The 25,140-nt window shown below is 45.4% G+C and overlaps 1 protein-coding gene across 1 annotated transcript in view; it reads left to right on the top strand.

Annotated features, from left to right (window-relative positions):
• ush2a (Usher syndrome 2A (autosomal recessive, mild)) overlaps nt 1–25,140 on the top strand; it is a 1,183,552-nt gene that overhangs the window by 951,986 nt on the left and 206,426 nt on the right. The window contains exon 56 of the mRNA XM_078556364.1: nt 1,165–1,362. Within this exon, the coding sequence (XP_078412490.1) occupies nt 1,165–1,362 (198 nt within the window). The remainder of the gene's footprint in view (nt 1–1,164; nt 1,363–25,140) is intronic.

The following is a 25,140-nucleotide window of genomic DNA, read 5'->3' as shown; positions in this document are numbered from 1 at the left end:
TGTCTTTGATGTGGGGTTATGAATACAAGTCTGTTTTATAAGGGATTAAGTACTTGAGGATCTTTAAATGTTTTGAATGGGCTTTCATGAATGGGAGTGGTTTTGTAATACAGTGAAGGCTGTACAAAATAGATATGTATAACTTTATTTTATTTCATCTCAACAAGACTCATGAGGTTTGCCCACTATGGATACTGGGTGAGGTGGCATAGATGGTGTAAGGACAAAGGATGGCTTGGCATGAGCTGTCATCTGTTGGCATTAAGTTGGAATTGGGGGATATAAGAGGCCATGGGAGTGGATGGAAGACATGGGTTGGCATGATTTGACATTCAGTTGCCATGGGAGCTTTAAGGGGCATTGGTTGTGCATGGGTTGGCATAAATTGACATTACGTTAGCATTGAGGCTATGAGGGGCCATTGAGAGTAGGTGGGGCGTATGAGTTGGCGTGGTAGGGGCATGGGGAGTGGGCGTGGAGGGTGAGGGCTAGATGGTCTAAAACATAAGCAAACAATTGGGACAGTGTCCCAGAGGGCCAAGGCGGGCCATTCAAATAAGCCCGCCTCAGCACTTGGCAGCCCTTGTGGCCACCTCTGATCTGCGTCCATGGGTGGCAGGCCCAACACTATCCTGCATCTACCCCGCTGGAGTGCAGGAAAGGAGAAGAAAGGTTATTAAATTGCTTAAGTAGATCATAACATTTAGAATAGGCCTTATTAATTAAAAATAAAATTTAAAATGCGAAGTTGAAATTTAAAATACAAGAAAAAGTGACCAGGAATGAGCAGTAAAAAGGGAAACAGAAGACTGGATAAATTGTAGTAAATTGAATATATATTTTTTTAATTTAGACTTATTTTGTAACATTGTATTAACGATACCATGATGAAGTTGTTTCTAATAGCTGAGCAGCCAATGTATAAAAAATTCTAGCTTGCTTCAAAGCAAAGTGTGTGTCCTCGTTGGAAACTGAAAAGCATTAGTTGGCTCAGGGTGGACTGAAACTACCAGCAGTCTAGAGGTTAAGATACCACTGCAGAATTTGTCAGTAATGCATTTAATTTTTGCTCATTTCCTTGCAAGAGGAATATGGGTGTCTGATTGACAGATGTGGATCATAAAATTCCTGACCTTAAATTTTCTTTGAACTTTTTTCCTGCAGATACTAATTTAGACCCATATGTTACATATGAGTACAGAGTAGCTGCTTGGAATCGTTGTGGATGGAGTTTTAGTAACATCAGCAGAGCTACCACTGAACAAGATGTGCCTCAGGGTGTGAATCCACCTCAATGGAGGAAAGTGGACAACAGGAACGATATGATCTTGCTGAACTGGAAAGCTCCAGCACAACCAAATGGTATAATGATAAATAAAGTAGCATATTTATGAAAGCTTTTTTTGATAAAAAAAATATATCCTGCGCTAATACTGCATGAGAATTAATTAATTCTGAGCACTGCTTAAATCAAATAGCCATTTAAATTATCTTCTAATGTAATAAAGTAAATTGAAAAAAATGGTTACTGCAGTGCTTTTAATTGAAATTGCAAAGCAAAAAATGCAGATAAAATGTTTTTACACAAGACACTGGCCTAATTTTTGTCAAGGTTGTGAGGCATGTTTCAGTGTGTGAATGGCCACACTTAGGGCGGAATTAAAAACAAAGAATGCTGGAAAAGCTCGGCAGATCTGACAGCATCTGTGGAAAGAGAAACGGAGTTGACGTTTCGAGTCCATATGACTCTTCTTCAGAGCTAAAGAGTAGAAATGTGATGAAATTTATTCTGTTTAAGGGGGGTGGAGCAGGTAAAGCTGGATAAAAGGCTAGCGATAGGTGGGGGTTAAGAAGAGATTGACAAAGATGTCATGGATAAAAAGGGCTAAAGAAGGTGCCGATAGTGGCGTAAAGGTAAGAAAGCAGAATGTGTTAATAGCAGAATGATGGTAAGCACTCTGTGAAAGAACAAGATGGAACAAGTAACAGATGGCCCTTTTGGGGATGGGGTGGTGTTTGGGGAAAAAGAAAAAGAAAAAGGGATAAAGAAAAGGATCAAAAAGGGGATAAATGAATAGATGGATAAAAATAAAAATGAAAATAAGTGGATAAAAATAAAAATACATTTCAAAGAAGGGATTAAAAAAGGGGTGAAGATAGAGGAGAGAGTTCATGATCTGAAGTTGTTGAGCTCAATGTTAAGTTCAGCTTTCTTACCTTTATGCCACTATCAGCACCTTTAGCCCTTTTTATCCATGACATCTTTGACAATATCTCCTTTGCCCCCACCTATCGCTGGCCTTCTATTCAGACCTGCTCCACCCCCCTTAAACAGTATAAATCTCATTACATTTCTACTTCTCTTTAGCTCTGAAGAAGGGTCATACTGGCTCGAAATGTTAACTCTGTTTTTCTTTCCACAGATGCTGCTAGACCTGCTGAGTTTTTCTGGCATTCTCTGTTTTTGTTTCAGATTTCCAGCATCCGCAGTATTTTGCTTTTATCTTAGGGCATAATTGTCTGATCCTGTTGGCAGCAGGCATGATGGTGGGCGGGGGGAGAATTTGGCGTCAGGGGCAGAAATCGGTTTCATGTCAGTGTGAAATTACAGCGGGATCATCCGATGGTATCTGCCATGGTGGAACGAGAATCCCGTTGGAAGCCGGCGTGAACATGTTTTCCATCCCGCTAATGGGATGCAAAGTAAGGCCCCAACCAGAATCGTCCCCCAAAGCCCGATTTACTATTATTCTGGCCCAGAACACGTCTGGACGGGTGTGACGTGCAGAAGTCGCGACTTATGTATAGGGCCTTGCTCAAATCGCGGACATCCAAGGAGGAGATGCCGGAGCCCGACAGCTTTTGGACTCTGGAGGAACACGTGTATCGCATGCTGGGTGGTTCCACATGCGCATGACACCACCACATAGCAGCTTTTGGAGGGTGGGAGGTCTCCGTTGATGCTTCGAGCCTGTTTTGGAACATCATGGTCTTGGCATGGACTCACACCATCTACTGGCCTCGTTGGCATCAGGCATCATGGCGGGCAGGGGGGGGACAATATGGCGGGAAGGTCAAAAATCAGTTTTACGCAGTGGTGAAATCAGTTTACAATCGTCCACTCCGCCCGTCAATGGCAGGCCGCGTTTCCCACCACCGCATGTCAGGAAGGTCATTTTACTTTTGCATTTAATTATAAGCCATGTTGGCCTAATCATCCCCCAATTTACCACCCACATCAGTGTAATTTTAGAACGGCGTGCTTCACGACTGCCTTTAAAAGGCGTGCACCTGGCGAGCTGAACTTCGAGGGAAACTCGGATGTGAGTGCACAGAACCTTGCACAGCACTCAAGAGAATCACTCGTAGAACATCAGTGAAGAGGCACCAGGGATTTGCGGGGAGGTGGGCACAGGCAAGTTGCTTTTTCCCAGCTGGCTTTCAGGGGCAAGGGGTCCAGTGCGGGTCAGATCAGGTTGTGGAGGTGGATGGCAGCAAGGCAGCACCGACAGACTGAAGGAAAAACTCAAACATATGCCAAGGGTGTGGGAGGTGGGGTGAGAGAAGCGGCCACACATTTGTAAAAGATTGTTAAAAGTGAGCATTTTTCTGCAGCTGAGACTGTTTGACATGCTTGGAGTTGGGCCTCTGAGATTTTTCTGCCCCCTCAAGCAACGCAAAAGCATGAAAGTGCCACCAAATGCTCAGGGGGCAGCAGAGCAATTGCCCGACTGGGCAAGTTGTAGAATCCCCTCGCAAAAGGTGGCCATGGTGCAGTCACTGATGGAGGTACCCACAGCCCCTTGTAATGTCATTATTAAGTAGTGGACCAGTATCCATTCTAAGGCAAGCCAACAGTGCAGCCTTGCAGTGTGGGTTAGGAGAATGCCTGAACCTGAGCTGTGAGCACAGCATGGAGTGAAATGGCTGAAGCTGCCGCCAATCGGTCAAGTGGAGTGGGGCGGAGGTGGGAGGGGTTTTGGACAGCCAATAAGTGCACTACACACTGGCCATCCAAGTGGTGACCAGCACTGTCTGGCATGGGTGAAGGGGCCTTCAGACTTAACCAAGAGAGGTTCTCAGGACACATATGCTAACCCATGCGTCTCTCTCTCTCTGATCCTGCAGAAAGAGCACATCAGTATCATGGTATGTCTCATGGCTTACAGAGACCAGAGAAGAAGAAGAAGAGAGCAGCGGAGTCACCTGGCTCGGCAAAAGGAGGAGCACCTCCCTCAAGGTGAAGGAGCGGCAGGGCCTGCTGTGTACACAGCTGAAGATCCACAGCTAGCATCATTCGTAGGTGCCACACTAAACCCAAGGCCTATAGACGGCGCCTGTCATTCCTGGAGATGACCGAGAACGAGTTTCACCGAAGACTGCGCATGTCTAGGGAACTGATCGGTCACATATGCCACTTGCTGCAGGATTTGGTGCCACGGGGACATGGAGGGTATCCACTGCCAGTGGCTGTGAAAGTAACATTGGTGCTCAATTTTTACACCAATGGCTCCTTCCATGGCTCCACAGGTGACCTGTATGGGATCTCGCAAGCCTCCACGCACAAGTGTATCCAGGAGGTCACAAACGTCATCTTCACAAAGGCACAGAACTTTGTGCATTTTGCCTGGGACCAGGAAAGTCAGGGAGCAAGAGCGCTGGGATTTGCCCAGATCTCTGATTTTCTGCAGGTGCAGGGTGCCATTGACTGTACTTATGTGGCTCCGTAGCAACAGGCAGTCAACTATGTCAACCGCAAGGGCTTCCACTTGCTGAATGTTCAGCTAGTGCACTACCATCACAAATGCATCCTGCAGGTCTGCGCATGATTCCCAGAGAGCGTCCACGACTCCTCCTTTCCTAGCAGGTCTCAGATCCCTGACATCTTCCAGGATTCAGAGAGTCTGAAGAGTTGGCTCCTTGGGGACAAGAGCTAGCTACAGAGGATATGGCTGATGACGGCCATGTAGCAGCCTCAGACTGCAGCAAAGCAACGGTACAACAAGGTCTCATGCTGAGATCTGGACTTTGGTGGAGCAAACTATAGGCAGTTTGAGAATGAGGTTCAGGTGCCTCGAGAGATCCAGTGGAGCACTGCAATACAGTCCCAACAATCTGGTGCTGGAACGGGGGAGGACCTAGCTGAAGAGGAGCTGGAAGAGCTGCATGTCTTCTCCGATGAGCACCTCGAAGTGGGTGACCGTGATGAGGTCCTCGAAAGCGAGGATGCCAGCAATTAGGCCATTGCACTGGTCAGATGAGGCAGGCGCGCTCAGGAGGCCCTCATAATTGCAAGGTTCGTGGAGGATGATGACAAGATGCAGTGAGGACTGTCCTGACATCCTCACCTTGCATCTGTGAATGTTTGACTCCTGTGTGACTGATGGCAGCGCACATACCCTTGGTGCTCAGACTCATATCATGGACACACAGCGGAGGCCTTAATAGCCACAAGATTCCAGGAGGATGATGACAACATACAGTGAGGACACTCCATAGATATTCACATTGCCTCTGTGAATGTCTGACTTCTGTGTGGTTGAGTGCAGCTCGCTTGTGTTCGGTGATCAGGGTCATATCATGGTGACAGAGCTGTGAAACTTTAAATGCACCTGAGCCCTTGTCAGCCTTCAGCACCTGACTCCTTCAGGAGCACAGCATCACTGGTCACAGATGCTGAAGAGATGGAGGGCCAGCCCCACCTCAAAGATGCTGAGAGTGCACAGAGAGAATGACGGAATGACGCCTGCACACGACATTCTGGCGGCAATGACAAGCACCATCGAGGTGCAGGCATCAGTAATGAATCCAGTGAGTGTAAAGCCAGATCATCACTTTGGTCTGAAGGTTACACACTGCACAGGGAAGAGGCCCTGGACTAAAACGCCTGCCTTTATCTTGTGCAGGAACCAAAATTTCATATCCGAATGACACGAACACTGCTCATTAGAACAAAGAGCCATAGGCAAGAAGACATTCTTGAGGGTTTAATTACAATAGTTAACATTAAGTAAAATTGATTAGCACCCGTGCCCAGGCTGTGCAGCTAAGTCAAGAACTGTGAATGTACTCGAAAGAGTTACATCATTTAAGAGGTGTCAGCTGTGGCTCAGTTCATAGCACCCTCACCTTTGAGTCAGAAGGTTTTGGGTTCATGTCCCACTCCAGGACTTTGAACAGAAAAAAAAAGTCAAGAACTGTGAATGTACTCGAAAGAGTTACATCTTCAAAACCTTCCTAACCCTGTCTTGGTTCCCCTGACATCCACAGTGGAGGTAGAGGCAGCCTGATGACTGCTACACCCTGTCTGTGATGACCTTGACACGCATCCTCTGGAGGGCCGAGACCTGGAGGACCCCAGCCTGCTTTCAAGGTCCTGCTGTGTGGCAGTGGCCCCCTCCTTGGCCTGTGGAGCTGGAGCTGCTGGGGGCACAGGAAGAGGGGATTCAAATGGGCCGGACACTCCTGGAGTCACCTGGATGGATGGCCCATGGTGTGCACCTGTGGATCCTCCTCGCTATGGGTGCTCCAGGGCCTTTGGCTGACTCCTCAGAAGGGGAAGCTGGAATGAGATAGAGCTGCCCCCCCCACTCCTCTCATGTTGACACCTTAGGGGCCAACTATGGTGTCATTGATGGAGTTCAGCCTGCACAGCGGTACAGGACTGATGCTCTGGACCAAGGTCTCCATGGTGGCCTCCATCCTATCAGTGTTGACCTCGGTGCGTTGGCATGCCGGTGCTATCAGCTCAGACTGAAGGCAGACAGGCTCCTCTAACATGCCTTACAATCTGAGGAGTGCGGCAGACATCCCTTCCTGATGTTCCCGAGCTTGCCTTTGCAGCTCCAGCAACTGAAGTATGACCGATTCCAGATGTTCCTCATCTAACACAGACTCAGCAGATTTCTAGCCTCCTGCAGTCCTCAGAGTGACTGGAAACCTGGGAAGTCCCTGCTGCTGCTGCCTGCTGTGGATCAGACAGTGTGGTGTGCTCACCAGATTTTGACCCTGAGGATACTCTAGAACTAGGTCCCACTGAGGGGTGTGTCTCTGTGCTGGTGGAGCTGTGGGTGAGCGCTGTGACAGGTCTTCAATTAGGATCAGCAGATTCTCCTTCTGGGGTGTCTTCAGGGCTTGAGTCGAGGACCGGGGTTGTGGACCCTCTTGGCTGCTTCCCAGATGTGCCTGTGAAAGCAAGTAGAGATAATTAGTGCATGGTAGGGGACTGCAGAACAGGGGAACTGACTCACAACATGGTTGTCTGATGGATATTGTACTGCTGGATCCTCACTTGGCTGAGCACCGCTGATCTCATCGTCAGCACAGGAACAGTCCAAATCCTTGCTGGCCAGCTGGATGACATTATTTTCAAAGTCTGTGAGGACATTGATGTCAGGCATTCCTTCACCAGTCTGTGACCTCTCCCTTTTGTTGTGTGCCAACATGTACTGCATGAAGACAGATCAAGAGAGTGTAAGCAGGATGCCTGGCAGGCCAATTGAGAAGGATGCCTGGCATGTGCGGGTGGTCAGTGGTGCCATGGACAGGATGAAGGCACAATTCTCAGGGCAGATGAAGGTGTGTGTGAGAGAGTGAATGGTGATGCCCCTTGAACTGGCAGTGAGTGAGATCTCTGTGGATGTGTGATGGGTTTGTGAGTGTGAGTTGAGAGTGATAAGAAGAATGACTTATTCTGGCGGAAAGGAGGAGATCATTCATCCTCTTTCGGCATTGGGTGGCTGTCCTCTTTTAAAGGGCACTGGAGCTGACCACCGCAGCCACCGCCTCCCTAGTGGGAGAGAGGGCTCAGCTGCATGGAAATATAAAAAATCAAAGTTTAAGGAGAGGGTAAGAGTATATGTTAGTGATGAGGCTGTTTGTTACCAAAAAGTGAAAGGAAGGGACAGAGTGTGAGAACGCCATATTGCACCAAAGAATCATATAAGAGTAGGGAAAATTGACAATAGAGCAAACTTAAAGGCTTTGTATCTGAATGCGCATAGCATTCGGAATAAAACTAATGAGTTCACAATGCAAATAGAGGTATGACTTGGTGGTGATTACTGAAACATGGTTACAGGGAGAACAGGTTTGGGAGTTGAATATCCAAGGGTACTCAGTGTTTTGGAAGGGTAGGCAGGAAGGAAAAGGAGGTGATGTAGCTTTGTTAGTAAAGGAAGAGATCAGTGCTATAGTGAGGAATGATATAGGCACTGGAGAGCAAGACGTAGAGCACTGGATAGAAATAAGAAGTAGCAAGGGAAAGAAGTCCCTGGTGGGAGTAATCTATAGGTCCCCAAACAGTAGTTTAGCAGTAGGACACAGTATAAACCAGGAAATACTGGGAGCATGTAAGAAAGGCACGTCAATAATCATGGGTGATTTTAATATGCATACAGACTGGACTAATCAAATTGGCAAGAGTAGCCTTGAGGGAGAGTTCATAGAGTGTATTAGAGACTGTTTATTGGAGCAATATGTTGTGGAACCAACCAGGGAGCAGGCTATTCTGGATTTGGTTTTGTGTAATGAGATGGGATTAATTAATGATCTCATAGTAAGGATCCTCTAGGGAAGAGTGATCATAGAATGCTAGAATTTCAAGTTCAGTTTGAGAGCGAGAAACTTGAGTCCCACACCAGTATTCTGGAGTTAAACAAAGGTAACTACATAGGCATGAGGGCAGATTTGGCCCTAGTGGACTGGGCAGGAAGAGTACAAGGTAGGACAGTTGATGAACAGTGGCAGATATTTAAGGAGATATTCAATTCCTCCCAAGTAAAATATATTCCAAAGAGAAAGAAAGATGGTAAGAGGGGGACAAAGCATCCATGGCTAAGCAAAGATAACATAAAGGCAAAAACTAAGGCATACCAAATTGCAGAGGTCAGTGGCAGGCTGGAAGATTGGGAAACTCTTAAAGATCAACAAAGGGTTACTAAAAAAATAATAAAAAGAGCAATGGTAAATTATGAAAGAAAACTAGTGCAAAATGTAAAAACTGATAGCAAAAGCTTCTACAAGTATATAAAAGGAAAGGGAGTATCTAAAGTGAATGTTGGTCCCTTGGAGGATGAGTTAATAGCGGGGAACGCAGAAATGGCAGAGACACTTAATCAATATTTTGCCTCAGTTTTCACGGTGGAGGACACTGGTACCAACCCAATAGTAACAGGTAGTGCAGAGGGTATAGAGAAGGAGGAACTTAGCACAATCACCATCACTAAAGAAAAAGTACTGAACAAACTATTGGGATTAAAGGTTGACAAGTCCCCAGGACCTGACATCCCAGGGTCTTAAAGGAAGTGACAGCGGAGATTGGGGATGCATTGGCTATAATATTCCAAAATTCCCTGGATTCTGGAAAGGTTCCAGTGGATTGGAAAAATGCTAATATAACGCCCTTAATCAAAAGGAGGCAGAAAATAGGAAACTATAGACCAGTTAGTTTAACATCTGTCAATGGGAAATTGTTGGAATCCATTATTAAGAAAATAGTAATGGGGCATTTGGAAAGTCAAAATGCAATCCATCAGAGTCAGCATGGTTTTATGAAGAGTAAATTGTGTTTGACTAATTTGCTAGAGTTCTTTGAAGATGTGCCAAGCAAAGTGGATAATGGGGATCCTGTAGATGTAGTATATCTGGACTTCCAGAAGGCCTTTGATAAGGTGCCGCATAAAAGATTAATACACAAAATAAGATCACATGGAATTAGGGGTAATATATTAGCTTAGATAGAGGATTGGCTAACCAACAGAAAGCAGAGAGTCGGGATAAATGGGTCTTTTTCTGGATGGCAAGCTGTAACTAGTGGGGTGCCACAGGGTTTGGTCCTTGGGCCCCAACTATTTACAATCTATGTTAATGACTTGGATTCAGGGATAGAAGGTACTTTAGCTAAATTTGCAGATGACACTAAAATAGGTGGGAAAGTAAGTTGCAATAAAGAAATAAGAAATTTACAAATGGATATGGACAGGTTAGGTGAATGGGCCAAAATTTGGCAGATGGAGTCTAATGTGGATAAGTGTGAGGTTATCCATTTTGGTCGGAAGAATATAAAGGTGACTTTTTATGTAAATGGAGAGAAACTTCAGAATCGTTCAGCCCAGAGGGATCTGGGTGTCCTCGTGCATGAATCACTGAAAGCTAGTATGCAGGTACAGCAGGTAATAAGGAAGGCAAACGGAATTTTGGCATTTATTGCGAAAGGAATAGAGGATAAAAACAGGGAAGTGTTGTTGCAACTGTACAAGGCATTGGTGAGACCGCACCTAGAGTACTGTGCACGGTTTTGGTCCCCTTACTTGAGGAAGGATGTAGTTGCATTGGAGGCGGTTCAGAGGTGGTTCACTAGATTGATTCCAGAGATGAGGGGCTTGTCTTATGAGGAGAGATTGAGCAGTTTAGGCCTGTACTCGCTAGAGTTTAGAAGGATGAAAGGAGACCTAATTGAGGTATATAAGATACTAAAGGGGATAGACAAACAAGATGGAATGGATGTTTCCCCTTATGGGGCATCCTAGAATGAGGGGCCATAGTTTGAAGCTAAGGGGTGGTAGATTTAAATCAGAGATGAGGAGGAATTACTTTTCTCAAAGGGTCGTGAATCTGTGGAATTCACTACTTCAGAGTGCAGTGGATGCCGGGATGCTAAATAAATTTAAGGAGGAGATAGACAGATTTTTAATTAGTAACTGGTTGAAAGGTTATGGGGAGAGGGCAGGAAATTGGAGTTGAGCCCAAAATGAGATCAGCCATGATCGTATTGAATGGTGGGGCAGGCTCGATGGGCTGAATTGCCTACTCTTGCTCCTAGTTCTTATGTTCTTATCTTCTCCCCTGCTGGATTGGTGACCTTGCTTGCAGGTCTCCGCCCAGGGTGGGCCTCGACTGCATCTAGTAGACGCCCAGGGGAGACGTTACTAAATTTGGGGGCAGCATGTTTCCTCCCTTTGGCAGCCATGATGTTCCAGCAGTTCTGATGTCTTAGAGAGTGCTAGCTCTGTGTAGGGCTGCCCTTTAAACATGGCGCCCAGATAACTGAAGGCCTGAGGTGACAGCGGGGTGGGAAAATCTGAGCCCGCCCTCCAGCCAGTGACCCAGCTTGTTTCCCGTGAATACATTATTAATGAGGGAATGGTACGATATGGCATGAAAAGCCACCATTGCAGCCGGCAGGTAAAATGTCCTTTTTCCCATCTATTACCGCACGTGCAATTCTGGGGCGATTCCACCCATGGTCTCGGGCCTGCTTTGGAACATCATGGTCTTGGCCATGGGCTGAACGGACGATCGGCTTGGGAAGTTTGGGAAGAGGAAGGTCTAGGTGTGAGTGGGACAGGAAGGTGGACCGGGGTGAGGTGGGTGAAGTTGTTGGGGGGAAACAAGGTGTAGATGGGGATGAGGATGGGAGGAGGGGAACAAAGATTTCAGGGTGTGAGGTTGGGAGGAAAGATGAAGGTGTCAGGGGGAAGGAAAGACTACAGGGAGAGGACGGTGTAACAGGAGAGAATGCTGCAAGTGGGGAGGTAGCTATAATGGGGAGAAAGGTATAAAGGAGGGATTTCAGAGAGGGGAAGGTGTCCGAGGTAGGGGGGGTAGTTTGGAGAGGGGAAGATGTCCAGGGGGAGGAGGGAATTCAGAGAGGGGAAGGTGTCCAGGCAGAGGAGGGAGCAAGGGTGGAAGAGGGAGTATGGGTTGAGGAGGGAGTAAGGCGGTGGAGGACATCCAGGTGAACATGCAAGGGAGGAGTCTGTAGAGTCAATGATTGCCTCCTGGGAAGCCAACTGAGGGCGGGTGTGGTAGGAGGGAATGGTGAGTGTGAGAGGGAGCAGAAGGAGCCGGCAGTGTGGGAGGGTGAGGGTGAGAATAGGGACATCTGTTTTGGTCAGCAGTGAAGGACAGGAGGATGTGACCGTGTGAAGCAGGTAATGGGACTGAGCAGGCCAGCGGAGGAGCCTCAGACGTCGCAATTGTCAAACAGGTTTGAGGTGCTCACAACCTGTGTGGACGAAAGTGAAGTCTGCAAGGTGGATGGGCATGCTGGCTATGGCACCATGGTGCAGGCAGCCATTTAAGTGGAGGGAGCAAACAGGATTGTAGTGGTAGTAAGTATAGTGAGGGGGATTGACACTGTTCTGTGCAGCAAAGAACAGGGATCCAGAAGTCTGTGTTGCCCACCCGGTGCCAGGACATTTGCTCAGGGCTGGAGAGGAACTTGCAGTGGGAGGGGGAGGATCCAGTTGTTGTGGTCCATGTAGGTGCCAATGACATAGGCAGGACAAGGAAGGAGGTTCTACATAGTCAGTATGAGAAGCTAGATACCAAATTAAGAACAATCCCTCAAAGATAATAATCACTGGATTATTACCTGAGCCACATACAAATTGTCATAGGGCAAATAAGATTAGAGAGATGAATGCGTGGCTCAAAGACTGGTGTGGGAGAAGTGGGTTCCGGTTTGTGAGGCACTGGCACCAGTACTGGGGAAAGTGGGGGCTGTACCGTTGGGACGGTCTACACCTGAACCATGCTGGGATGAGTGTCCTTGCGAATCGCATAATTAGAGAAGTAGAGAGGACTTTAAGCTAAACAAGGTGGGTGAGGGATCAAGCTTGTGTTGGCGTGGCAAATCAAGGGGTAGATTCAAGTCAGGAGACCATAATAGCAATATGGGAAATGAGGGTCAGAGAATAGCAGGAAAGGGCAGAGAGATAAAACCTAAGAATACACCAATAATCAAGACTAGATGTTACAAGGATAACCAAAAGACAAAACTAAAGGCTTTGTATCTGAATATGCATAGCATTCATAACAAAGTAAATGAATTGATAGCGCATATTGAAGTAAATAAATATGATCTGATAGACAATATGATTAGCTGCAGGATAACAAGGATTGTGTCCTGAATATTGAGGGGTATGTGACATTCAAGAAGAGTAGAAAGCTAGGTAAAGGTGGAGGGGTAGCACTGTTGGTCAAGGATGGCATTGGTGCAATAGTTACAGATGACCTGGGTTCAGTAGATCAATATGTAGAATCAGTTTGGGTGGAGATGAGGAATAATAGGGGAAATTAGTCACTAGTGGGGGTGGTTTGCAGACCACCTAACAGTAACCACAATTTAGAGTAAAGTATACAAGAATAAATATTGGGTGTTTGTGATGAAGGGACGGCAATAACCATGGGTGATTTTAATCTACATATAAATTGGAAAAATCAGATTGGCAGCAGTAGCCTGGATGAGGGGTTCATAGAATGCTTTTGAGATAGTTTATAAGAGCAGCATGCTCTGGAACCAACCAGAGAGCAGGTTATATTAGACTTGGTGTTGTGTAATGTGACAGAATTAATTAATGACCTCAGAGTGAAGGCACCCCAAGGTAGCAGCACCACAAAATGATTGAATTTTACATCCAGCTTGAAAGGGAGAAGAGTGGGTCTAAGACTGGTATTTTAAACTTAAATAAGGGCAACTATGTGGTCATGAAAGCTGAGCTAGCTGAATTGAACAGGGATACTAGACTAGGAGAAAAATCAATTGAGAATCAGTGGCAGACATTTAAGTGGATATTTCAGAATATTCAGAATAAGTATATTCTTACTATAAAGAAAAATTCTAAATTAAGGACCACCATCTGTGATTAACTAAAGAAGTTAAGGAAAGCATCAAACTTAAGGAAAAAGCATATAACTGTGCAAAGATGAATGGCAGGTCAGATGATTGGTCAGAATATAAAGAACAGCAGAGAATGACTAAAAGGTTAATCAGGAGTAAGAAATTAGAGTATGAGAGGAAGCTAGCTCGAAATGTAAGAACAATTGCAAGAGTTTCTGCAGGTATTTAAAAAGAAAAGAGTAAGTAAAATGAGTGTTGGTCATTCTAGAGAGTGACAGTTGGGAGTTAATAGATAATAAGGAAATGGCGGATGAAATGAACAAATATTTTACTTCTGTCTTCACTATAGAGGATACATAAAACATTCCAATAATAGTTGTAACTCAAGAGGGAGAAGGGAACTTGGTGATAAATACAATCACTAGGGAAGCAGTACTGAGCAAACTGATGGAGTTGCGAGCTGACAAGTCTATGGGTCCAGATGGACTTAATCCTAGGGTCTTAAAAGAGGTGGTTAATGAGATAGTAGATGCGTGGTGTTAATTTTCCAAAATTCCGTGGATTCTAGAAAGGTTCAATCAGACTGGAAAGTAGCAAATATAACCCCTCTATTCAAGAAGGGAAGGAGGCAGGTAACAGGAAATTATAGGCCAGTTAGCTTGACATCTACCATGGGGAAGATCGTTCATTAAGGTGGTTATAGCTGGGCACTTAGAGAAACTCAAGGTAATCGGGAAGAGCCATCATGGTTTTATGAAAGAGAAATCATGTTTAACCAATTTCTTGGAGTTATTAGAAGGAGTAACATGTGCTGTCAATAAAGGGGAGCCTGTAGACATGCTATACTTGGATTTCCAGAAGGTATTTGATAAGGTACCACATCAAAGGTTATTGTGGAAAATAAAAGCTCATGATACAGAGGGTAATGTATTAGCATGGATAGAAGATTGGTTGGCTGGCAGAAAGCAGAGAGTATGCATAAATGGGTCTTTTTCTGATTGGCAGGATGTGACAAGTGGAGTCCCATAGGGGTCTGTGCTGGGGCCTCAACTTTTTACAATTTATGTCAATGACTTAGATAAGGGGAGTGAAGGCATGATAGCTAAATTTGCAGATGAAACAAAGATATGTAGGAAAGTATGTTATGAAGAGGACATAAGGAGGTTGCAGGTGGATATAGATAGGTTGAGTGAGTTGGCAAAAATATGGTACTTGGAGTATAATGTGAGAAAATGTGAAGTTGTTCACTTTGGCAGGAAGAATAAAGAAGCAGAGTATTACTTAAACAGAGAACGGCTGCAGAATTCCGAGCTGCAGATGGATCTAGTGCATGAGTGACAAAAAATTCATATGCAGGTACAGAAGGAAATTAAGAAGGCTAATGGAATGCTATCCTTTATTACGCAAGGAGTTGAACATGAAAGTAAGGATGTCATGCTTCAGTTATACAGGGCATTGATGAGACCACATCTCGAATATTGTGTGCAGTTTTGGTCCCCTCATTTAAGGAAGGATATAAATGCGTTGAAGGTGCTTCAGAAGAGGTTCACTAGATTGATACTTGGAATGAGGGGGTTGTCTTATGAGGAAAGGTTAGATAGACTGGGCTTATTTCCACTGGAGTATAGAAGATTGAGTGGGACTTGAACGGTATGATAAGGTGGATGTGGAAATCTTGTTTCCTCTTGTTGGTGAGTCCAGAACTAGGAGGCACTGTTTTAAAATTAGGGGTTGCCCTTTTAGGACAGAGATGAGGAGAATTTTTTTCTCTCAGAGGGTTGCAAGACTTTGGAACTCTCTGCAAAGGTGGTGGAGGCGGGGTCATTGAATATTTTTAAAGTGGAGGTAGATAGATTTTTGTTACGCAAGGAAATCAAAGGTTATTGCTGGTAGTTGCTTCTATTCTGTATGTTTGCACGTTCAGATAATTCGTGGTCTGGCTGCATGCAGCTAAACTGCTAGTGGTGGGGGTGGCGGGGGGAGGGGAGATGAAAGGGGAGGATTCGTGAAACCTGTCAATTAAGCTAAAAAACATGACACATTATTCAATGAAAGTAAATTTATTTTCAGATTATAAAGTGACAAAATATGTTCATCCATGCAACCACTTGTGATCAGAATTTCTTAATTTTTCTAGGCCTGCCACTTCTTCTAGGTGCTGCCCTGACATCCACAGCAGGGTTTGAGACAGCCGGTTCAATAGTTAGCCTTGTTGCCTATGGTGACTTTGGCATGCATCCTCTGGAGAGCAGAGGCCTTGAGGGCCCTCGTTTGCTTTGGCTGTCTTCCTGTGTGGCATCTGCTTCCTCTGCAGTGACACAGGACGAAGTTGAGGGGGTCACAGGTTATGGGGAATTGGAGGGAGTGGACAGCCTCTGAGATTCCTGAGTGGATGACCAAGGGGTGTCCAGCTAGCGCTCCTCTCCCCTTCCGGTGCCCGAGCGTCCTGGCCTCATTCTTAAGGAGTACGAGTACCTGGAAGGATTACGAGGTGGCCCATTTCCCCATCATGTTGCCACTGCAGGAATTTACCCATGGCTACTGCGATGGAGTGCAGGTCTGCGAGCATCTCTGTGTTCTGCTGGACCGGAGTCTCCGTGGTGTCTGCCATCCTTCCCATAGAGACCTCCATATGTGCACATGTGGGCATCACTTCATCAGAGAGCAGGCAGATGCACTCCTCCGATTTGCATGCCACTCTGCTGAGGGCTTCCAACAGCTCTTTGTGATGTTCCCCTGTCAATTGCTGACTCTCAAAGATGATTTGGAAGGCCGAACCCAGAGGCTCATCACCTGACTTGGACCTCACGGATGCCTCTTCCCCAGCAGTGCTCCGAATGCCAGGGAATTCGGCTGCCTCTTCCTGCTACGGACAGATGTTTGTGCGATGACCACCAGATTGTGAACGTGAGCCTTCTTTAGACCTAGGTGACAGGTCTTCCAGCCTGCTTATTTTTAGCTCTTCAGTGGAGGAGGAGTCCTCTTGGCTGGAGTTGAGGATCTGAATGGAGCTGAGGGATTGGCTGGCTGAGGGTGTCAGTCACTTGGCAGAGCTCCTTGTGAACCAAAGTAGATATAATAATGCATGGCAGCAGAGTCAAAAGCAGGAGAGAGAAGACTCACTGTTGCATTGAGAGTGGGTGATGTGGTGCAGGATCATCACGAGTGTATTCACCGCCCACCTCACCTGTGCCGTAGACACGGTCCACATCCTCACCAGTCAGTGCGATGGCATACTGCTCAAAGTGAGTGAGGGGCCTAATGTGGGCCACTCCACACCACAGCACCCTTCCCCCTCAGTCTCAGACTTATCCCTGTTGTTGTAAACCAGCTTCTCCTGCATAAAAGCAGATGGAGAGAGTCTTAGCAGGACACATAGCACTGCATGGAATGTTTGTGTGGTGAGCAGAGCGCTGGACAGGATGAGGACGCGATCTCCATAGGATATGAGTCTGATGGAGATGTGAGGGTGTATGGGAGAGTTAGTGATGTTGTCCCTTGAGGTGTGAGATCCCTGTGGATGTGTGATGGGTTTGTGAGTGTGTGAGTTAACAGTAATGAGGTCCCTGGCGGAATGGATGAGAGTATTCATACTCTTCTTGCACTGGATATCTGACCTCCTCTGTGCTCTGCTAGCACTGACTGTCGCTGCCACCGCCACCCAAGTTGAATTTATGACTCTGGTGGAACTTCTGTGGTCAGAGCAGAAGTAGAGGACATCAGGCGACTTTCCACTGTGTCCAGCAGATGCCCCAGAGACGTGTCACTAAATCTGGGGGCTGCCGTCTTCCTGGCTTTAGGGGCCATTTGTTGCCTGGAGCACTCCTGGTCTCTGGACATGATGTAGGCTGCGCTCTGGTGCACTTGAAATATGGCACCCGGAGCGAGGAAGCGCTGAGGCCATGGTGTGGTGGCAAACTCGAGCCCACCCGCCAATGATCCGGCGTGTTCCCGTGAATGCATTATTGATGAGGCGGGACACGCTGGGAAGGGGATTGATGATACGACACAAAAATCTGCCATTGCGGCTGGCACATGAAACGTCTTTTTTCATGCCCGCTACCACACTTAGTGCAAATCTGGGACAATTCCACCCTTAGCTTTTATGGAGGAAATCCGATTTTCCTCTGCATTCCCATTTCTCGCTGACCTTTTTGCGGGTTCAGAAAGCCTGGTGTGCAAATACACACCCTCCTCTGCTGAGATTGTGTTCCCCATTTCCAAAATTATTTCTTATTTCAAATAAGATGTTTAAAATACAGTTTATTAGTGTTTATTTTCTTTTATATATCTACACTGTTATTATATGCATTCTATACATTAGAACATAATTTGGCCATAATATTTGTCGATGAGCTGGTTTAAGGGGGATACGAGCACATGGGTAGAGAGATGTCAGGCATAAACAAAGAGAAGGTGTAAAACGAATTTTATTGTACCAGAAAGATTTGGTGTATGGTATTTCCTGGAGGTCTTACTTATTATATACATGGCTGATATGAATTGAAGGAACAGTATTGAAATTTGGGGGCTATTTCCAGTTGTGACAGTAATTTTGGAAGTCAGCAGATAAACTAACCAGATGGTCAGATGGAGGAAGATGCAGTTGAGTGTAAAACATTGTAAAATATATTTTAGAAATAAAAAGAGAAAGAAATAAAGTGCAGCTTATATGGTCAAATTCTAAATGGAGCAGCGAAGCGTAGTTTTGTCACACCACTCTACTAAATTTGGCAGTGCAAGTAGAAAAGATATTCTTCTTTTTGTGTCTATTAGATCCACAGAACTCAAACACAATATGGTAATATTGAACTTGCACAAGTTGTTCATTACGTCATAGTTTGAGTACAGTGAACAGTTTCAAGCACCCAACTGTAGGAAAGGTATAAAAGCAATTAAAAACGTCCAGTATTGATTTATTAAGAAGTCACCTTGATGAAGTGCTACAATTATGAAGAGGGAGGATTTGAGAAGTCAGGTTTTTTTTCAATAGACCTGGAATGGTTATGGCATGACCTGATAGAGATCTTCAAGACTATGAAGGATTATGGTGCGTAAAAAGTGATAGATTATTTTTGCTCATTGGAGAAACAGTAACAAGAGGACACAAATTTAAATTTAGGATAATTAAAAAATATAAAAAGAAGGTTCAAAAAACTTTGACCAGAGAGGTCAACAAGGAGATAAAATGTACCACATTCACGGTGGATGTCATTTGTGACTATCATTAGGATAGCTTTATTGCTATAACAGTGGAGAAAATGATTTAAGTGATTCAAACACAGCGTGGCAGAGAAAATAAACATCAGATTTGAAAGCGACATCACTTTCAAGGACTTGGAGAAAAAAAAGATTGGAGATGGTTGGTTAAGGTCAAAGACAGAGGGTGGATTTGTTTGTGTGGAGGGCTTTGAAAGGAAGGAGGACAATACCTGAGGGGGAAAGAACCATTTACAATGTCAGCTAGCATGGGGCCAGAGAGGGATGTTGGGTAATCAGCCGTTTAGTGGAAGTAGGAGTTGTACACTGTGGACAAGTTGAGATAGGAGATGTCAGGAAGGGAGAAACTATGGAGGAACACAAGATCGAGGTTAGGACATGGGGAACTGAGGGGGAGGTTTGTTAGTGACAAGAGAAAAGGGAGAAGCAACAGAGGCAGCTTAAAGGATGGTTACAATCTTAGTGATAAAGAAGTCCAAAAGCTTCTCCTACGTTGTTGAAGATGAGGGCAGAGGAGGGTGGGAGAGGGGCTTAAGATAATGGAAAATAGAATTCACCACATTGCTGTACACTTCGGGATAATTCTTGAGTAACGTGTGGCTTTAGTAGAGGAGACTGAGGCCCAGAAGTGCTTGATGCAATTCAGCAAGGTTTAGTAACTTCAGGGAGAGACTGTTGTTAAAGTAAAGTTCATATATTCTTTTAAAAGGCAATTAGAAGGTTGGTTGAAAAAGGCATGTGTAAAGGATATGGGAGACAACCAGGTGAACTGGACTTGACTAGAGGTAAAGAAGCACTGGCACAAATTTCTTGCATCAAATAATTTGTTTCTATGCTGCAATAGTCTATGATTCTAACTCTCCTGACATCTAATTACATTGTGAATGCTCCTAATATGATTTGCTCCATGATCTTGACTGGCAGTTTATTCCAAACAATGATACTCCTTTGAATAAACAGTTCTTCCTATTTTAAAATAGCTTTTCACTATTTTAATTTGAATACATAACCTACTAATCTAAATAAGGAAAGAAAGATTTGTATTTATATAGCACCTATAATGACCATCAGGCTCCCCGCAGCATTGTACAGCCATTGAAGTATGTATGAATTGGGTCACTGTTGTAATGTAGAAAACGTGGCAGCCAGTCTCTACACAGGTTTCCATAAACCGCTATGTGATAATGGCCAGATAATCTGTTCTTGTTAAGTTGATTGAGGGATAAGTATGGACTAGGACGCCAAGGACAACTCATCGAATCATAGAATGGCTACAGCAAATAGGGAGACCATTCGGCCTGTTGTGTCCTTGCTAAGCAACTCACCTAGCCCCACTCCCCTGCATTTTCCCTATAGCAATGGAATTTTTTTCGCTTCAGTTAATTATCTAATAATTAAAGTTCCTTGCTCTTCTTTAAAATTGTACCATGGGATCTTTTACTTACCCCTGAGGGTGTCAGATAGGGTCTTGATTTAACATCTCATCTGAAGCCACTCCCTTTGCACAGCACTGGAGCCTCAGATCTGATTTTGCATTCAAGCCCTGGAGTAGGACTTGAACCCACAATCTTCAAGTGTTGGAGGTAAAAGCACTACCAACTGAGCCACAGACACAGCTTACTTTCAAGTACTATTTCAGTTTCACCTAATTTATGCCATTTAACATTTTATGTATTTTAATATGTTCCCCCTTAACCTACTCTTCAGATTTTGAGCTTCTCTAACCTTTCCTCATATCTCACTCCTTTGCATTTGGGATCATGCTAATTGCTCTACCCTGCAGCATCTCCAATATATGTACATCCTTTTTACAACATGGTGACCACAGCTAAGCACTGTACTGAAAGTTTTGTGTAACCAGTGCATTGTGCAGCTTTTTGTGGCTCCCAAAAGAGTCCCACACGTTCTTGTTACTCTCGCCTTTTCTCAGCTGTTCCAAATGCTACGCTCTTATTTCCCATACTACGGGTAGAACTTAAGGAAGGCAGTTGGGGGCCCGATGTCTGCTACCAAAACTGGCCCTCCGCCCCTATCTCCGGGAGCCTCGAGGGAAAGAAGTCCCTAAAGGGCAGCAGGAATCATGCTGCCTGGGCTCCCGCCTCCATGGGGATATTAAAATGCAGGACCTCCCCAAGTAGAGCGAAAATCCCATCCCCAAGAGCTTCCAACTGCCAGCTAATCAAAGACTGGCAGCTCTTCATTACTACCAGCACCACTGGGAGTGGTGGCTGCTGTTGGTATTACACTTGGGCCTTCATCAGAGATCCATTGAGAAAAGTGAGGGTGGGATGAGGGTCATGGGGAGGTGATCACCTGCAAGGTTGGGGAGAGCAGGGTCAGAAGAAAAGGCAGGGATGGCTCTCTGTGACCCCCCCTTCCCTGATGGTGAGACCCTTGATCAGGCACTGAGTATCGTTGAATGAAGGATCCCACCCCACCAAGCCATAAGCAGAGTTCCCTGCCTGTCGCTGGTTGAATATCAGTGATAGCTGCATTAGTTGTCCACTTAAGGACCTCAACTGGCATCCAGACAAGAAGGCCATCCGCAAGCCTTCCTACCCCAGACTTAATTAGTGAGAGGCAACACAACAGCAGGATCTCCACCCTGAACCCTCCCACCTGTTTACATGCCCCTCCCCCCCCCTCACCTCTGAACTCAGCCGGGGTGCGGGGCGGGGTGGGGGGGTCATTAAACTCCGTCTTACATGTGTATTGACATCCTTCCATCTATGTAAGAAGGATGGGTGCAGCAAATCCATTGGGGATGGGATCGTTTTATATGGTGCACTTTTGCTGATAGCTGGAGAGACCAATCCATGAGAGGCAGGTTCTGCCATAAGTGCTGCAAATGAGATTGTTATCAGGTTTTGTTTTGGCTTTCGCTGTTGGCACCTTTTGTCCAGCTGTTGTAGTCACTGATCATCATGGTGATGCACGCCGGTTTACTGCTGAGATGGGAACATTATTGAAGGGGTTTAGTGCTAAGGGTGGTTTTCACCTGTTGTCACTGGGTTGAGGAGCAGGGTGGTCGCCGTGGGAGGAGCCATGGCCTGGCCCACCTGCACAAGATTCACCATTGGAACCACCTCAAGAAGCAATTTTCTATTGGTATCGTATCTATTCATATCTACGTCTTTGCTGGTCCGGGCCTGCTAGGCAGTGCCCTTAACATTAACAACAACATTGAGAGAATTAAGGGAGTAAAGCAGACATGAAATCTGGAGTGGTGTTACCTTCAAGCAAGCACCTTCCGGCAATTCCTGCAAATGATTAGGCCTCAAATGTATAGGCTTTTGTCTTTCCTCCAGATATTAGCCAATGAGGTCAAGAGTTCAGCTGCTAGGCAAGTCTGCCCCTGCTAAAACCATGCTTAAGTTTTGTAGCAAATGAAAAAAGAAAGGAAAATTTATCCAGAGCGGAAGCTGGAAAGTCAGGACTATATGCCTTGGTGTTAACAATGACCTACATTCCGCAGCAAGCGTATGCAAGACAATGCAGATTGACCTTGAGATACACAAATTTGATGTCAATGTTGCTGCTCTACAGGAGATCAGATTAGCCAGCGCAGGCTCTACATGTGAGGCTAACTACACCTTGCATGGCAAGGATGCAGAAGACCACCATGAACATGCAGTAAAAACAGATAGTGCTGGAAAAACTCAGCAGGTCTGGCAGCATCAATGACGAGAGAAACAGAGTGGACATTTCAAGTCCAATATGACTGTTCTGCAGAATACACCGTGAACGTGGTGTAAGCTTCTGCAGTTAGCAACAATAGTACCAGCTGTAGAAACTTCTGAACACCTTACCTCTGTGTCTATCATCTAATGGTGGCTGTATCAACATCATCAGCACTTATGCACCAGCCTTGAATGCCAGTGTCTTAGACAAAGATCAATTCTGTGGCTCTCTAAATGATGCTCTAAGCACATCCCAATTGGTCAAAGAAGTTATTCATCTTTGGTGATTTCAATGCAAGTGATGGACGGGATGAAGATTCATGGCCAACCTGCCTGAGCCAACATGGGGTGGACAAGATCAATGACAATGAACAATGACTTTTTGAACTTTGTGTTCTGAATGAACTCTGCATGAGCTACACTTTCTTTCAGGGCAAACATTAACACAAGGTATCAGAGCATCATCCAAGATCTGGACATTGGCACCAATTTGCCCCGATTATCACCAGAAGATGTGATCTGCCCTGCATTCTCCATACCCACACCTACCACAGTACAGATTGTGACACTGACCACTGTCTTGTCAGAAGCAGAGTGATGGTGCAGCTCTGAACGTTTCACAGCTTCAAACACGACGGCCTGCCACACATCAACATCCCCAATACATGAAATGATGCCAATTACCAGCAGCTTGCACTGACACTCAAATCATTGGTACCCACTAAAGGCTTACCAGGAAATGCTGTTCTTGATATTGAAGAAACCTGGAAGATGCTAAGTTCAATAATTTATGAAACAGCAGCAACAACATTTGGTAAAGGTGAAACAGGAACAAAGACTAGTTTGAGACCGATTCAGCAGAGATAACATTTGTCATTGAAGCAAAAAGCAAAGTCTATCCAATGCATGACATAAACCCAACAGCTACAACACTGCATGATTTGAAAGTAGTCAAGGCAGTCTTGCAAAGGACAGGGAGCCACTGCGCAAATAAACACTGGATCAACTTAGTCAAGAAATACAAGCAACATAAATCTATGTGCTATGTATGATGGCATCAAACAGGCCCTTGTCCTACCATCACCAAAGTTGCACGACCCCTGAAATTGGCAGATGGTGTAGTACTCACCAACAGAAGTAAACAGATGTCCCGCTGGGTTGAACATTACTGTGAGCTGTACTCCTGTGAGACAGATATCTCATAGTCTGCATTTAACATTCTCCCACAGCTTTCTGTCATGGATGAGTTAGAAGCAGAACCTTCATCACTTGAGCTTAAAAAGGTCATTGATTGCTTAACAAGAAGAAAGACATCCAGCAAGGATGGAATTCCAGCCAAACTATTCAACTCAAGCACGGAAAGTCCCATCTACTACACCTTCATGACCTCCTCTTTTTCTGTTGGATGGTCGGATCCATTGCACAGGATGTGCATGATGCAAAAATCAACACATTATGCAAAAATGAAGGCAACAGAGAGGATTGCAACAACTACAGGGACATCTCACTCCTTACAGTCATTGGGAAGGCTTTTGTTAGACTCATGCTTAAAAGACTGCATCTACTTGCAGACCGAGTGTATCCAGAAGCACAGTGTGGTTTTTGTGTTGGTAGATCTGCTGTGGACATGATCTTCTCCACATGCCAGCTACAAACAGAGTGTCTATATTTACCTCTTTACCTTACTTCTCATACTAACAGCACACATCTTTAAGGTTCAACATGAAGAATATCTGTCCAAAACACTTAATGCATCTCTCTTGCCCTCCACTACTGAGTTTAGCTGCGCTGCTGTCTGGAACTTCCTCTTTCTCACAGATGTTTGTTCTGAACCAAATCCAGTCATTCCCCACTCACTCCATTGCATGGCCCAGGTCTCAAAAACAGACTAACAAAGGGAAAGAGAGTGAACATCAGAAACGCTGGGCTGGATTTTCCCTGCGGGCATCTGAATCCCGTTGTCAGACTCAAATGTGGGTCAGAAGCCTGGAGTATGTAGGAAATAGTCAGTCATTTTGATTTTCCCCAGAGTGGCCAATTAATGGCCAGAGGGCAGGGTCATCATCCAATTAAGAATAGGCAGGTTCTCAAAACTGGAGGGCCAATCCGAGATGTTCTACTTTGAAAGCAACAGCAGGATGTCACGGCAGGTAAGTGAGGAAGAGGATGCTTCAAAATGGAGGCGCCCTCTCTCCAACTTTTTATAATTGAAAATAAGGAAAGGTTTTTGCAGCCAGGACACCACTGTGGGGTAGTTGGGAGTTTGACATTATCAGTTAGCCTGTGGCTGCTGCTGCACCCAGGCAGACAAGCAGGAAAGGCCTGTAGGCCTGCTTGGAGCACTGCCCCCCCCTCCCTGCCTGCTGTCAGGAGGCCATCTCCAGGCAGTTAAACTGGCCCCCTCTGCCTGCGGGAACCTGGAGGCCAACTGGAAAATCCCAGTTAGCCTCCATTAACAAGCTTTGGACCTTCATTGGTTTAATCAGCTAAATGCCGCGTGAGGCGAATAGCCCTGTTGCTTCCATTCTGTCTCCAAGAAACTGGCCTCAAGGCAGGATGGAGCTGGAAAATGGCACACAGGCCAGTGGCGCTATTTTTAGCACCCATCCATCTCTG

Source organism: Cetorhinus maximus, chromosome 14 (assembly GCF_964194155.1).
Source record: "Cetorhinus maximus chromosome 14, sCetMax3.hap1.1, whole genome shotgun sequence".
Taxonomy (NCBI): Eukaryota; Metazoa; Chordata; class Chondrichthyes; order Lamniformes; family Cetorhinidae; genus Cetorhinus; species Cetorhinus maximus.
The sequence above is the reverse complement of the archived record's forward strand: the minus strand, read 5'-3'. Positions and strand labels throughout refer to the sequence as shown.